This window comes from Chlorocebus sabaeus, chromosome 20 (genome assembly GCF_047675955.1).
Source record: "Chlorocebus sabaeus isolate Y175 chromosome 20, mChlSab1.0.hap1, whole genome shotgun sequence".
NCBI classification, from domain to species: Eukaryota; Metazoa; Chordata; class Mammalia; order Primates; family Cercopithecidae; genus Chlorocebus; species Chlorocebus sabaeus.
Genome location: NC_132923.1, coordinates 85469931 through 85483704, shown reverse-complemented (window position 1 = coordinate 85483704; position 13774 = coordinate 85469931). Strand labels below are relative to the sequence as shown.

Here is a 13774-nt window from a genome sequence, read left to right as displayed (position 1 = left end):
TGGCCAACATGGTGAAACCCAATCTCTACTAAAAATATAAAAATTAGGTAGGCATGGTGGATCATGCCTGTAATCCCAGCTACTCAGGAGGCTGAGGCAGGAGAATCCCTTGAACCCGGGAGGCTGAGGCTGCAGTGAGCTGAGATTGTGCCACTGCACTCCAGCCTGGGAGACAGAGCAAGTTTCCATCTCAAAAAAAAAAAAAAGGAATCTTTTAAGTTAGCTAAAATACCATTTTCCTTCAAGAAAACCAATACTTTGTTTCAAATCACTATATTGCTGAATTCTGGATACTAAAGAGGCCATATATTCTCACATTAAAGGACTTAAGGAAGACTTTATATGTTACGGGAAAAGGACTTTGAAACAATCTTCTCTTAAATAAATTATAATTAAAACACCAAAGTACAGGAAACTGCTATTCAAATGGATAATCAATGAGTTTCTAAAAGGCAAAGAGATTTTCTTGACACTTTCCCTTTTCCATTTACTGCCTCTCTGAAATGATTAAGTTAAAAAAAAAAAAGAAAAGAAAAGAAAAACAGGTCTTAGCAGAAAGACAGCTCATGAAATGTACACATGCTGATCTCTTAGGTGCATGTCTGTAATTTGGCAGTTAGGTCAGAATGAATGACAGCAGGAGGCTTCTGACATATGTTTGACTTGTTTCATTTAAAGCCCTTTATATAAGTAAGCTCCACACAATACTTCTCAGAAAGAGAAAAGCCATGTAGTTGACTGAAGAAAAGTACCAAATCTCATACCAGGTGGTGGTGGGCAGGGTCTTGTTGGAGTTCCGACCTTTGGTGGCAGCGCTGGGGGGTCATCTTCACTTTTCACCGATGTTTCCTCAAATACATTTTTTGTAATCATTGCGTTGCTTACAGAGCTCGATGTGGCTGAACTAAAAGGATCTTCATTGTCGACCTTTGTTTAAAAAGAAATGGTTACACATGGCTACACCAAGCAAACTGTGGTAGTCATGTAGCATTTAGAATAATGACTTAAGTATTATACATTTTTATTTATTTTAATTCTGAGACCACTGTCATTTTAACCTTTGCATTCAGAGTCCAATGGGAGAAATTTTTGAAAAAAAGTTATTCTATATGAGTAGTGATTCTAACATCATTACTTATTAAGAGTAACAGATCAAACCAAAAAAAGTTCAATCTAGATTAAAAGTTTGTCAAGCTTCAGGAAATATTCGATGCAAAACCACCTGAGGCCCATTTTAAAGGGATTGAATGCCTTTCCACAAAGAATATCTGATCTAAATGGTAATGAAAGGAAAAAAAAATGGATTCCATACTTCCTAATAAACTTAAATATGAGATTTAATACTAATGCAAAGAAAATGACATCTTGACAAACTATAAAGACAACCTGAAAGTCAATGGTTTTTTTTTTTTTTTAAGAGGCAGGAGTCTCCTAAGTATCCTAAGCTGGAGTGCAGTGGCACAATCATAGCTCACTGCAGTCTTGAACCCCTGGGCTCTAGGGATCCTCCTGCCTCAGTTAGCCTCTTGAACAGCTAGGACTACAGGCATGTACCAACATGCCTAGCTATTTTTTTATTTTGTAGAGATGGGGTTTTGTTATGCTGCCCAGTCTGGTCTTGAACTCCTGGGCTCAAGCAATCCTCTCATCTCAGCCTCCTAAGATGCTGGGATTACAGGCTTGAGTTACTGCAAAGTAAGCCTGAAAGTCAATTTTTTAAAGCAAACTGATCCCATGAAATAATTTTTTTTTTTTTTTTTTTTGAGACGAGGTCTCACTCTAAGGTTGGAGTACAGTGGCACAATCTAGGCTCAACTGCGACCTCTGCCTCTTGGGCTCATGTGATCCTCCCACCTCAGCCTTCCGAGCAGCTGGGACTACAGGTGCGCGCCACCATGCCTGGCCAACTTTTTGTATTTTTTGGTCAAGACGAGGTTTCGCCATGTTGCCCAGGCTGGTCTTGAACTCCTGAGCCCAGACAACCCACCTGCCTTGGCCTCTCAAGGTGCTGGGATAACAGGCATGAGCCACTGCGCCTGGCTGGAATGATAAATCTTAATGTGTGTCTGAAGACCCTGCCTTTCGAATATGTAACAAAAGATTAACTTTTCTATAATGAATCACATACTTCACAATTTTACATTTATTTAGGCAATGCTCAACAGTGACATTTTGGGCTGGACATAACTGCATATTGTGGGGGACTAGAGAGTGGACTGTATTAAATAGCATCCCTCATCTCTATCTTCTAGATATGAGTAGCATCTCCTACTCAACTGTGAAAACCAAAAAGGTCTCTAGACATTGCCAAATGTTCCTCTGGTGGCAAAATAACCCTCAGTTGAGAACCAAGGAACCAACAATCTAATCCTCCTTTTCTCTTAGCCTGAATCAATACCACAGCCACAGTGGAAAATAAGTAGTGGACACTTAGTACTGGACTTTGTGTATTAATTACCTTAATACTGACCCTAACAACCTCAGAACATAAAATCAAGTAACCAACACAGAGAGGATGAAATTAAAACCCAGATTTTACACCTATTGACCCAGACAGTCAACAGAGGGAAAATGTGGTTCAACTGGGAGAAACATGTTTAAAAAGACAGAAGACTAAATATGAAGTTGCTGAGCAAACATGCCAATAGAAAATTATAATTACCTATACCATCAATACAGTCTAGTTATATAAAGAAATATGTCTAACTATAATGTTATCTTTCATTTCTATCTGAAATCAACATTTGCTGTGATTTACTGAAATCAAGTTGCAACTTTGTGAAAGGACTATGTAATTCAAAGGAGGATTGCTCTTTTGGTGGAAACACAGCATGTTTTCCCTTCCCATTAATTACTGTAAATTACCTTTGACAATGTGCTGAAGTCGGCGAATCCATCTCCAAATGATTCATTCCCAAAAACAGAAGCAAAGGGGTCTGTGGCTAAAATGAATAAAGAAAATAAATGAAACAGGACAGTAGGACATCCTTTTTTTTTTTTTTTTGAGACAGAGTCTCACTCTGTCACCCAGCCTGGAGAGCAGTGGTACACTCATGGCTCACTGCAGCCTCAATCTCCCAGGCTCAAGTGATCCTCCCACCTCAGCCTCCTGAGTAGCTGGGACTATGTGTATGTGCCACCGTGCCTAATTTTTGTATTTTTTGTGGGGATGGGGCTTTGCCATGTTGCCCAGGCTGATCTCAAACTCCTGGGTTCAAGTGATCCTCCTGCCTCAGCCTCCCAGAGTGCTGGAATTATAGGCATGAGCCACCAAATCCAGCCAAGGCATCAAATTTCATGTTTTCTTTTGGTTAATAACATTCAGACAGTTGAAAACATACAATCTCAAATATTAATTCCTGAATTTATGACTGACACCCACAAAGACAGAGTGTATACTGATAACCCCACAAGATGTATTCCTTTGTATAAATCAACTGATGAATGATTTATAGGTAAAGTAATAGCAAATAAAGTAATGATTTATAGGTAAAGTATAGGTAAAGTAATAACTAGATGATTTATAGGTAAGGCTTTGGAACACATGTCAAATAATATCCTATGAACTTAAATTACTGCTAATAAAGACATCAAGAAGTACAAAAAGCTAATATAATGCCACTAATGCCACATTTCATACTTATCCTTCAAGGCCCATTTCAAATGCTACCTCATCAACAAACCCTGGAGTAACTTAGGTGTCACTACTTCCCACAGCAAGAAGTAATTTTTTCCTTCTCTGCGGCACTAATTGCATTCTAGTTTGTACCATGGTTACCTGTAACTGATCACCCTTATTAGATGGTAAGGTCCTTGAAAACAGGGAATAAGTCCTATCCAAAGAAGAACGGACAGTCAACAAACATTTGTTGACCATATACCAAGTCTGAGAAAATAAAATGATACAATTCCTACCCTTGAAAAAGTTCACAGTCTAGTAAAAGATATGTAAACAAATAATAATAAAACAGTCTTACATGGGTCATGAGAGAGGTACGAAAAACGTGTAGTGGGAGACACTAACTGCCAAGCCACTACATTTAGCTTTTAAATAAAATCTTTTGAATAAGAAATGGAGTTTACCAAATAGATAAACATGGGGAAAAGAAACCAGGCTACCAGGCAGAAGGAACAGTAACTACAAAAGTATATTTAATGGGCCAGGTGCAGTGGCTCATACCTGTAATTCCAGGACTTTGGGAAACATAGGTGGGTAGATCATTTGAGGCCAGGATTTCGAGACCAGCCTGGCCAACATGGAGAAACCCTGTCTCTACTAAAAATACAAACAATTAGCTGCGCATGGTGGCACATGCCTGTAATACCAGCTGCTTGGGAGGCTGAGGCAGGAGAATTGCTTGAACCCAGGAGGCGGAGGTTGCAGTAAGCCGAGATCGTGACACTGCACTCCAGCCTGGGTGACAGAGCATGTCTGTCTCCAACAAACAAAGAAACAAAAAAGTATATTTAATCAATGTTTCACAGGCCTGAGAAGTTGTTTCTTCCATCACATTGCACTTACCAAGTAGACTAACATTTTCAGCTGGAATGCATGATCTACTCTGAGATAGGTTTCACCTATTCAGGTGTAAGGACTACCAATAACAACAAATAATGTTTATAGGAATTGCCGCCTGATACAGGAAGATGGAAAGAAACAAAGCAAACAGTTGGAAAGGAAGGCAAGCAAAGAACTGCAAAAGAGAAGGCAAGACAAAGAGGCATAGAAAAGTTCTCCTCAGGCCGGGCACACCTCCTCAGTGGCTCACACCTGTAATCCCAGCACTTTGGGAGGCCGAGGCGGGCAGATCACCTGAGGTCAGGAGTTTGAGACCAGCCTGGCCAACACGGTGAAACCCTGTCTCTACTAAAAATACAAAAATTAGATGGGCGTGGTGGTACACACCTGTAATCTCAGCTACTTGGGAGGCTGAGACAGGAGAATCACTTGAACCTGGAAAGTGGGGGCTGCAGTGAGCTGAGATTGCGCCACTGCACTCCAGCCTGGGCGACAGAGTGAAACTCTGTCTCAAAAAAAAAAAAAAAAAAAAAAAAGGAAGAGTTCTCCTCAAACTATGCTTAGAACAAAAGTGTGCCTACCCACCTATTTGAATGTGTAAAGTGTGCCCATATCTCTAAAAATGAGTATATCTTGGACATAATAAGAGGAGCAAAGAAGATACACTATTTTTGTTTGCTTTGTCACCAAACATTTCGTTACCAAGACAGCCGCAGATGAGGGGGACTCCAAGTGGGAAAAAGGACCGGGTAGAAGCACAGAAAAATCAGGCCTTTAAGGATATACCAGCAACTCTGATACTGAAGAGGATGTTGGAAGTTCAGGGTTATAGGAAATCCTACAATTCTAGCTAGCTATAAAAGACTATAAAAGCTATAAAAGACGGCCTTTTCATTGATACATATGTGCCAAGTCCTCAGCCTGAGGCCCAGCCTCATCGTAGGTACTGTTTCAGGGTTTCCCTTCTTTCTCTCCTTTTCCTGTTATATCTCGGCTTACTGCAACCTCTGCCTCCCAGATTCAAGTGATTCTCGTGCCTCAGCCTCCCAAATAGCTGGGAATACAGGTGTGTGCCATCACACCTGGTTAATTCTTTGTATTTTTAGTAGAGACAGGATTTCACCACGTTGGCCAGGCTGGTCTCAAACTTCTGACCTCCAGCGATCTGCCGGCCTAAGCCTCCCAAAGTGCTGGGATTATAGGCCACCGGCCCGGCTCCTGTTATTTCTGATGCTGAGGTAGCTGAGGCACAGCCTGAGTGGGGTGAAGATGCTCTCCCTGACTGCTGACAAGGGAAAAAGAGTTGGGCTCATTTCACTTGTGGAACTGAAAATTTGCTTCATGCCTTTTCTCTGTCCTGTCCCACAGCCTTTACAAGTCACAACATGTGTGCAATAGCCTGAGTTAGGTCAGATTTGACTGGAATATTGTGAAGCATATATTGTGAACAAAATTAATTTAAAAAATTACTCTTCTATATGAAGAATATATAGTACCTTACTAAAGAGTTTTTCTACACTTTCCTCATAAATGACCTATTTAGCACTAAACACTGCGGAAAGACAAATCTTAGATGAACGACAAATAACCTTCTCAGATACTGATCATGGTTGATATGAGGCAGAGGCAGAGGCTTGTTCAGAAAGCAGAAGGACTCACTGAGTTGAACTTGTTCAGATCACATGTAAGACACCTGCTGGGGGGAGTTCCAGAAACACTTTTAGAGAAGCCATGCAGGTGACTTTCTTCCTCTTGGTGCACACAGGAGCTATGAGCCAGCAGAACTGGGCTTTAGGCGCACACATGACCTCATTAGTACCGCCTCTCCCCCAAGAATAAAGGTAATGAATGCTTTGGAAAAATATATAAAAGTATAATTAAAAAATCATCCCTAAATCTCACTATCAGAAATAACCCTTATGAATATTTCAGCATACTTCTTTAACAGCCTTTATTCCTGGTATTTTTTTCTTACATATTTGAGATCATGCTATGCTGATATGGTTTTTTGTGAAGGTGTACATGATAAAGCCACATTTTAGGTATATCACTTTTTATCCTTTACCCTGATTTAATCACAGTACTCATCAGTATTTGACATATATTTGTTTATTGCCTATCTTTCTTATACAAACTCTATGAAGACAGGAACTTTGTTTTGTTCACAGTTGTATCCTCAAGGCATAACACAAGGTCTGGAAAATAGGAGATGCTCATATTTGTTGAAAATATGCAAAGAAAAAAGGGACAAAACTGTCTATTAAGAATCCTCCAAACAAATATAACATTTCTTAGCACAACCAGCTGAATAACAAGGAATAAGGGAAACCAATTTTAAGGCTCACAAATAATTCCCTGAAAAACAGCTAACTACCAGAAATCTTGACATGTGTCACATAAACAATGTTTGGTCAACAACAGACTACATATATGATGGTGGCCCAATAAGATTATAATTGGGCTAAAAAATTCATATCACCTAATGACTTCATAGTCATCATAATATCCATAGTCCAATGAATTACTCATGCGTTTGTGGTGATGTTGATGTAAACAAACCTGTGTTGCCAGTCGTATCCAGGTATAGCACACACAATTATGTGGAGTACACAATGCAGGTTTAGTATCCCCTTATCTGAAATGCTTGGGAGAAGGAGTGTTTTGGGTTTCAGATTTTTGCAGATTTTGGAATATTTGCACTGTATATGCTTATAAGTTCAGTATCCCAAATCCAAAAATCCTGAAACCCAAAATGCTCCAACGAGCATTTCCTTGGAGCATCATATTAGTGCTCAAAAAGGTTTAGATTTTCAAATTTTAGACTTTTCAGACCTCGGATGCTCAACCCATATTTGATAATGATAATAAACAACTATGTTACTGGTTTACATATTTACTATACTATACTTTTTAATCGTTATTTTATTATTATTTTGTTTGTTTGGTTGTTTTTGTTTTTGTTTTTGTTTTTTTAAAAGACGTAGTCTCACTCTGTAGCCCAGGCTGGAGTGCAGTGGTGCGATCTTGTCTCACTGAAACCTCCGCCTCCTGGGTTCAAGGGATTCTTGTGCCTCAGCCTCCCGAGTAGCTGGCATTACAGGTGTGTGCCAACACACCCAGCTAATTTTTTTTTGTATTTTTTAGTAGAGATGGAGTTTCACTATGTTGGCCAGGCTGGTCTCGAACTCCTGACCTCAGGTGATCCACCCACCATGGCCTCTCAAAGTGCTGGGATTACAGGTGTGAGCCACTATGCCCGGCCAATCATTATTTTAGAGTGTATGTCTTCTACTTATACAAAAAGTAAGTTAACTGTAAAACAGCCTCAGGCAGGTCCTTCAGGAGATGTACCAGAAGGCGGCATTGTTATCATAAGAGATGACAGCTTCATGTGTTTGATTGCCCTCAAAGACTTTCCAGTGGGACAAGATGTGGAGGTGGAAGACAGTGATATTGATGGTCCTGACCCCGTGTAGGCCCAGGCTCATGTGTGTTTGTGTCTTAATTTTTTTTTCCTTCTTTTTTTCTCTTTTGCATCTTACTTTTAAGAAAAAAGTTTAAAAGTAAAAAAAAAAAAAGAAAAAAAAATTTTAAAAGTAGGCAAAGTTTAGATATAGAGGAAGAAAATATTTTTGTACAGCTGTATAGTGTTTTAAGCTAAGGGTTTCTTACAAGAGTCAAAAAGTTCAAAAAATTTTTGAAGTTTTACAAAGTAAAAAAGTTACAGTAAGGTAAGGTTAATTTGTTATCGAAGAAAAATATTTTCATAAATTTAGTGTAGTGTAAGTATATAGTGTTAATAAGGTTTACAACAGTGTACACTGATGTCTTAGGCCTTCACATTCACTGATTACTTGACTCACTGACTCACCCAGAGCAACTTCCAGCCCTGCAAGCTCCGTTCATTGTTAAGTGCCCTATACAGGTGCACCATTTCTATTTTCTATACGGAATTTTTACTCTATGTTTTCTATGTTTAGATACATAAATACTTACCATTGTGTTACAACTGCCTACAGTATTCAGTATAGTATTCAAAGCTGTACAAGTTTGTAGCCTAGGAGCAATAGGCTATATGACAAATAGCCTAGGTATGTAGTAAGCTACACCATCTAGGTTTATGTCAGTATACGTTCTGATGTTCCCCTAACAACACATTTTCCCATCATTAAGCAATGCATGAGTATACATAAATTCATACCTGCCCATGCACACACATTTTTTTCATCAAAATATTAAGTAGTCTTCACAGGAGTTGCTGCTATTGCTGGAGTTTGTGGGTTGCAGGGAGCTAGGCCTAGTGGGCGGCGTGTGTCAAGATGTCAGAGCTGGCAGTGCAGAAGGCAGTGGTCCACCTTCCGGTGCTGCTCAGTGTGGTGGATCGTTTCAACTGAATCAGCAAGGTTGGAAACCAGAAGTGCATTGTTGGTGTGCTTTTGGGGTCATGGCAGACAAAAGTACTTGATGTATCCAACAGTTCTGGAATCCCTTTTGATGAAGATGACAAAGATAATTCTGTCTGGTTTTTAGACCACGATTATTTGGAAAACGTATGGAATGTTTGAGAAAATTAATGCCAAAGAATAGTTCGGTGGTACCGCACAGGCCCTAAACTACACAAGAATGACATTGCCATCAATGAACTCATGAAAAGACACTACCCTAACTCAGTATTGGTATTACTGACTGAAACTAAAGGATATGGGGCTGCCCACAGAAGCATATATTTCAGTGAGAGAAGTCCATGATGATGGCACTCCAACCTCAAAAACATTTGAGTATGCGACTAATGAAACTGGAGCAGAGGAAGCTGAGGCAGCTGGAGCTGAACACTTGTTACAAGACATCAAAGAGGCTACAGTGGACAGTCTTTCCCAGCTGATCACAAAGAAGTCCATGGTTTGAGGAGACTGAACTCCAAGCTTCTGGATATCAGGAGCTACCTGGAAAAAACAGCCACAGGCAAGCTGCCAATCAACCACCAGATCATTAGCTGCAGGAAGTCTTCAATCTGCTGCCAGACATCAGCCTGCAGCAGTCTGTCAAGGCCTTTTATCTGAAGACCAACGACCAAATGATGGTGGGGTACTTTGCCTCCCTGACACATTCCGTAGTTGCCCTGCACCACTTTATCAACAACAAGATTGCCAATCGGGATGTAGAGAAGAAAGAAGGGCAGGTAACAGAAGGAAGCAAAAAGGACAGAAAAGATGACAAAGAGTAAGATATAGATAAGGAAAAGAGTGATGTGAAGAAAGAAAAGAAAAAGGAGAAAAAGTTAAAGATGTAGCTTTTTAAATTTGTAAATTAAAATCTTATAAACTAAATCAGTATGTCACTAGAAGGTTCTTGTTAAAAAGCTGTCCTGATTAGAGCTCTACGCCTCGGGTCACTCTTGAATGGATAGAGGGACTGATCTCAAACCTAAACTGCAGCATCAGCTGCTATGAGTTTAGGATAAGACAGCTCAGGCTCCAGATTGTATGAGAAAAATGAAGAGATTTCAATGTAACATTTTTGGCACTCCTCATTCTTTTATCTATACAACCAGGAGTTGAATTTTCCCCATCTTCAAAGACTCGTGGGGTCTGTTTCTGGTCTCATGGGGGCTGCTAAATGGAATGCATGAATTTCATATGTTCTCTGCCTCATACCACCTTGAGTTTTCACCCTTCTGAACTCTGCTGAGAATAGCGCACCATGTTTTGGACCTGTACTTCTGGCATTCTCAGGATTTGGGATCCAGCTCCATATATTATTTACCTTCAAAGACACAATTAAATGGCTTGAGGTCAGGAGTTCGAGACCAGCCTGGCCAACATGGTGAAACCCTGTCTCTACTAAAAATACAAAAATTAGCTGGGCGTGGTGGTGCATACCTGTAATCTCAGCTACTTGGGAAGCTGAGGCACGAGAATCACTTGAACCCAGGAGATGGAGGTCGCAGTGAGCTGAGATTACACCACTGCACTCCAGTCTGGGTGACAGAATGAGACTCTATCTCAAAATAAAAATAATAAATAAATGTATCTCTTCCAATTAAAACAGAATAAAACTAAAAATTAATAGCAGAAGCAAAACTAGATGACCTACAAATAGGTAGAAATTAAATATCACATTCAACCAACTGGTCAAAGAAAAATCACAAGGAAAATTAGAAAATATCTTGAAACAAATGAAAATGAAAACACAGCATTACCAAAACTAATGGGATGTAGCAGCAAAAGCTGTGCTGAGATAAACTTCTAACTATAAATACTTAAAAAAAGAAGAGTTCAAATCAACAACCTAACTTTACACTGTAAAGGATCTAAAAAAAGAAAAGCAAGCTAAACTCAAAGCAGAAAGAAATGAACAATAAAAATTGGAGCAGAGACAACACAGACAAGAGAAAAATAGAGAAAATCAACAGAACCACGTTTGTTCTTTGAAAAGATCAACAAAATTGACATTCCGATAGCTAGATGGACTAAGAAAACAAGACTCAATAACTAAAATCAGAAATGAAAGAGGGGACATTACCAGTAATTTCACAGAAATAAAAAGGATTGTTAAGACAGTGCTATGAACAATTATACATCAACAAACTGAATAGTATAAATGAGAACAAATTCCGAGAAGCACAACTTATGGAGAATGAGTCACAAAAACACAGAAAATCTGAATTGACTCATAACTAATAAAGAGATCAAATCTGCAAAAACCTTCCAACAGTGCTCACTTCAGCAGCACATATACTAAAACTGGAAGGATACAGAGAGGTTTAGCATGGCCCCTGTGCTAGGATAACATGCAAATTTGTGTGGCATTCCATATTTTTAATTTTTTTTGAGACGGAGTCTCGCTTTGTTGCCTAGGCTGGAGTGCAGTGGTGTAATCTTGGCTTACTGAAACCTCCACACCCTGGGTTCAAGCGATTCTCCTACCTCAGTCTCCTGAGTAGCTGGGATGACAGGTGCCCACCACCACGCCCGGCATATTTTTGTATTTTTAGTAGAGATGGGGTTTCATCATGTTGGCCAGGCTGGTCTCGAACTCTTGACCTCAAGTGATCCACCCGCCTTGGCCTCCCAAAGTGCTGGGATTACAGACATGAGCCACCGTGCCTGGCCACCATTATTTTTAAAATTAACAAAACAAAACACCTCCCAACAAAGAAAAGTCCACGATAACATGACTTCACGGGTGAATTCTACCAAACATTTAAAGTATAATCAAAACCAATCTCCCTCAAACTCTTCCAAAAAATTGAAGAGGAAGGAACAATTCCATACTCATTCTGTGAAGCCAGTATTACTCTGACATCAAAGCCAGATGAAGACATACAAATGAGAAAAGAAAACCACAGATCAATATCCTTTATGAAGATTGATATAAAAATCCTCAACAGAATTCAACAGCACATTAAAAGGATTATACACCATGTTCAAGTGGGATTTATTCCTGGAATATAAAAATGGTTCAACATACAAAAATCATTCAATGTAATACACATTAACAGAATGAGGGAAAAACACAACACCAATCATTTCAACGGATGCAACAAAAGTATTTGACAGAATTCAAAACCCTTTCATGATAAAAACACTCAAAAAGCTAAGAATAGAAGGAAACTACCTCAACTTAATAAAGGCCATATATGAAAAGCCAACAGCAAATATCACACTCAATCTTGAGAGGCTGAAACCATTTCTCTACAATAAGGAACAAGACAAGGATGCCTGCTTTTACCATTTCTACCACTTCTATTCAGTAGAGCAGCAGTTCCCAACCTTTTTGGCACCAGGGACCGGTTTTGTGGAAGACAATTTTTTCATGGACTTGTGGGTGGGATGAGAGGAATGATTTCGGGATGAAACTGTTCCACTTCAGATCATCAGGTATTAGATTCTCATAAGGAGTACACAACCTAGATCCCTCACATGTGTAGTTCACAATAAGGGGCAAGCTCCTATGAGAATCTAATGCTGCTGCTGATCTGACAGGAGGCGGAGCTCAGGCATTAGGTACTGCTCACTCGCCCATCACTCACCTCCTGCTGTGTGACCTGGTTCCTAACAGGCCACAGACTGGTACTGGTCTGTGGCCCAGGGTTTGGGGACCCCTGCAATATAGTAGTGGAAGTCCTAGCCAAAGCATTTAGGCAAGAAAAAGAAACAAAAAGCATCCAGATTCAAAATAAAGAAATAAAATCTGTTTGCAAATGACATGATCTTATATGTAGAAAACCCTAAAGATTCCACCAAAAAACCATTAGAACTAATAGTTGAATTTGGCGCAGTAGCAGGATACAAAAATCAACATATAAAAATCAGTCATATTTCTATACACTAACAATGAACAATCTGGAAAGGAAATAAAGAAAACAATTCCATTTACAACAGCAACAAAAATAATGAAATACTTAGGAATTAACCAAGGAGAACTCGTATACTGACAACAACAACACATTCTGAAAGAAATTAAAGACACAAACAAATGGAAAGATATCCCATGTTCACAGATTAGAAGACTTAACATTGTTAAGATAGTAATATTACCCAAAGTGATCTACAGATTCAATGCAATCCCTATCAAAAATCCCAATTACTTTTTTTTTTTTTGGCAGAAATAGAAAAATTCATCCTAAAATTCATATGGAATCTCAAGGAACCCGAATAGCCAAAGTAGTCCTTTTCTTTTCCTTTTTTTTTTTTTTTTTTTTTGAGATAGGGTCTGGCTCAGTCACCCAGGCTAGAGCACAGTGGCATGATCTTGGCTCACTGCAACCTCTGCCTCTTGGCTCAAGTGATCCTTCCACCTCAGCTTCCCAAGTAGCTGGGAGTACAGGTGCATCCCACTATGACTAGCTGATTTTTGCATTTTTTGTAGAAACGGAATCTCACTATGTTGCCCAGGCTAGTCTTTAACTCAAACATTGGCCAGGCTGGTCTTGAACTCCTGAGCTCAGGTGATCCACCCACCTTGACCTCCCAAAGTGCTGGGATTACATGCATGAGCCACTGTGCCTGGCCCAAAGCAGTCTTAAAAAGGAACAACGAAGTTGGTAGTCAAACTTTCTGATTTCAAATTGTATTTCAAAGCTACAGTAATTAAAACAGTGAGGAACTGCATAAATACAGACCATATAGATCAATGGAACAGAATCCAGAATCCAGAAACAAACCCTCACATATATGGTCAAATGATTTTCAACAAATGTGCCAAGAACAAACAATGGAAAAAGGACGGTCTTTACAAGAAAAAGTGATGGGA

General features: G+C 39.4%; 1 protein-coding gene, 1 non-coding gene and 1 pseudogene across 4 annotated transcripts in view; 2 read left to right on the top strand and 1 right to left on the bottom strand.

Moving 5' to 3' along the window:
* The window catches only part of EPS15 (epidermal growth factor receptor pathway substrate 15), a 160066-nt gene that overhangs the window by 7859 nt on the left and 138433 nt on the right, over nucleotides 1-13774 (bottom strand). For all 3 annotated transcript variants that reach the window (XM_007978767.3, XM_007978770.3, XM_007978769.3), the window contains 2 exons: nucleotides 2866-2942; nucleotides 765-927 (listed from right to left, as the gene is read on the bottom strand). In XM_007978767.3, the coding sequence (XP_007976958.1) occupies nucleotides 765-927; nucleotides 2866-2942 (240 nt within the window). The remainder of the gene's footprint in view (nucleotides 1-764; nucleotides 928-2865; nucleotides 2943-13774) is intronic.
* LOC119625903 (26S proteasome non-ATPase regulatory subunit 7 pseudogene) lies at nucleotides 8839-9895 on the top strand (annotated as a pseudogene).
* On the top strand, nucleotides 11233-11339 carry LOC119626275 (U6 spliceosomal RNA). Its single transcript, XR_005242465.1, has one exon. It is a non-coding gene; the product is annotated as a U6 spliceosomal RNA (small nuclear RNA).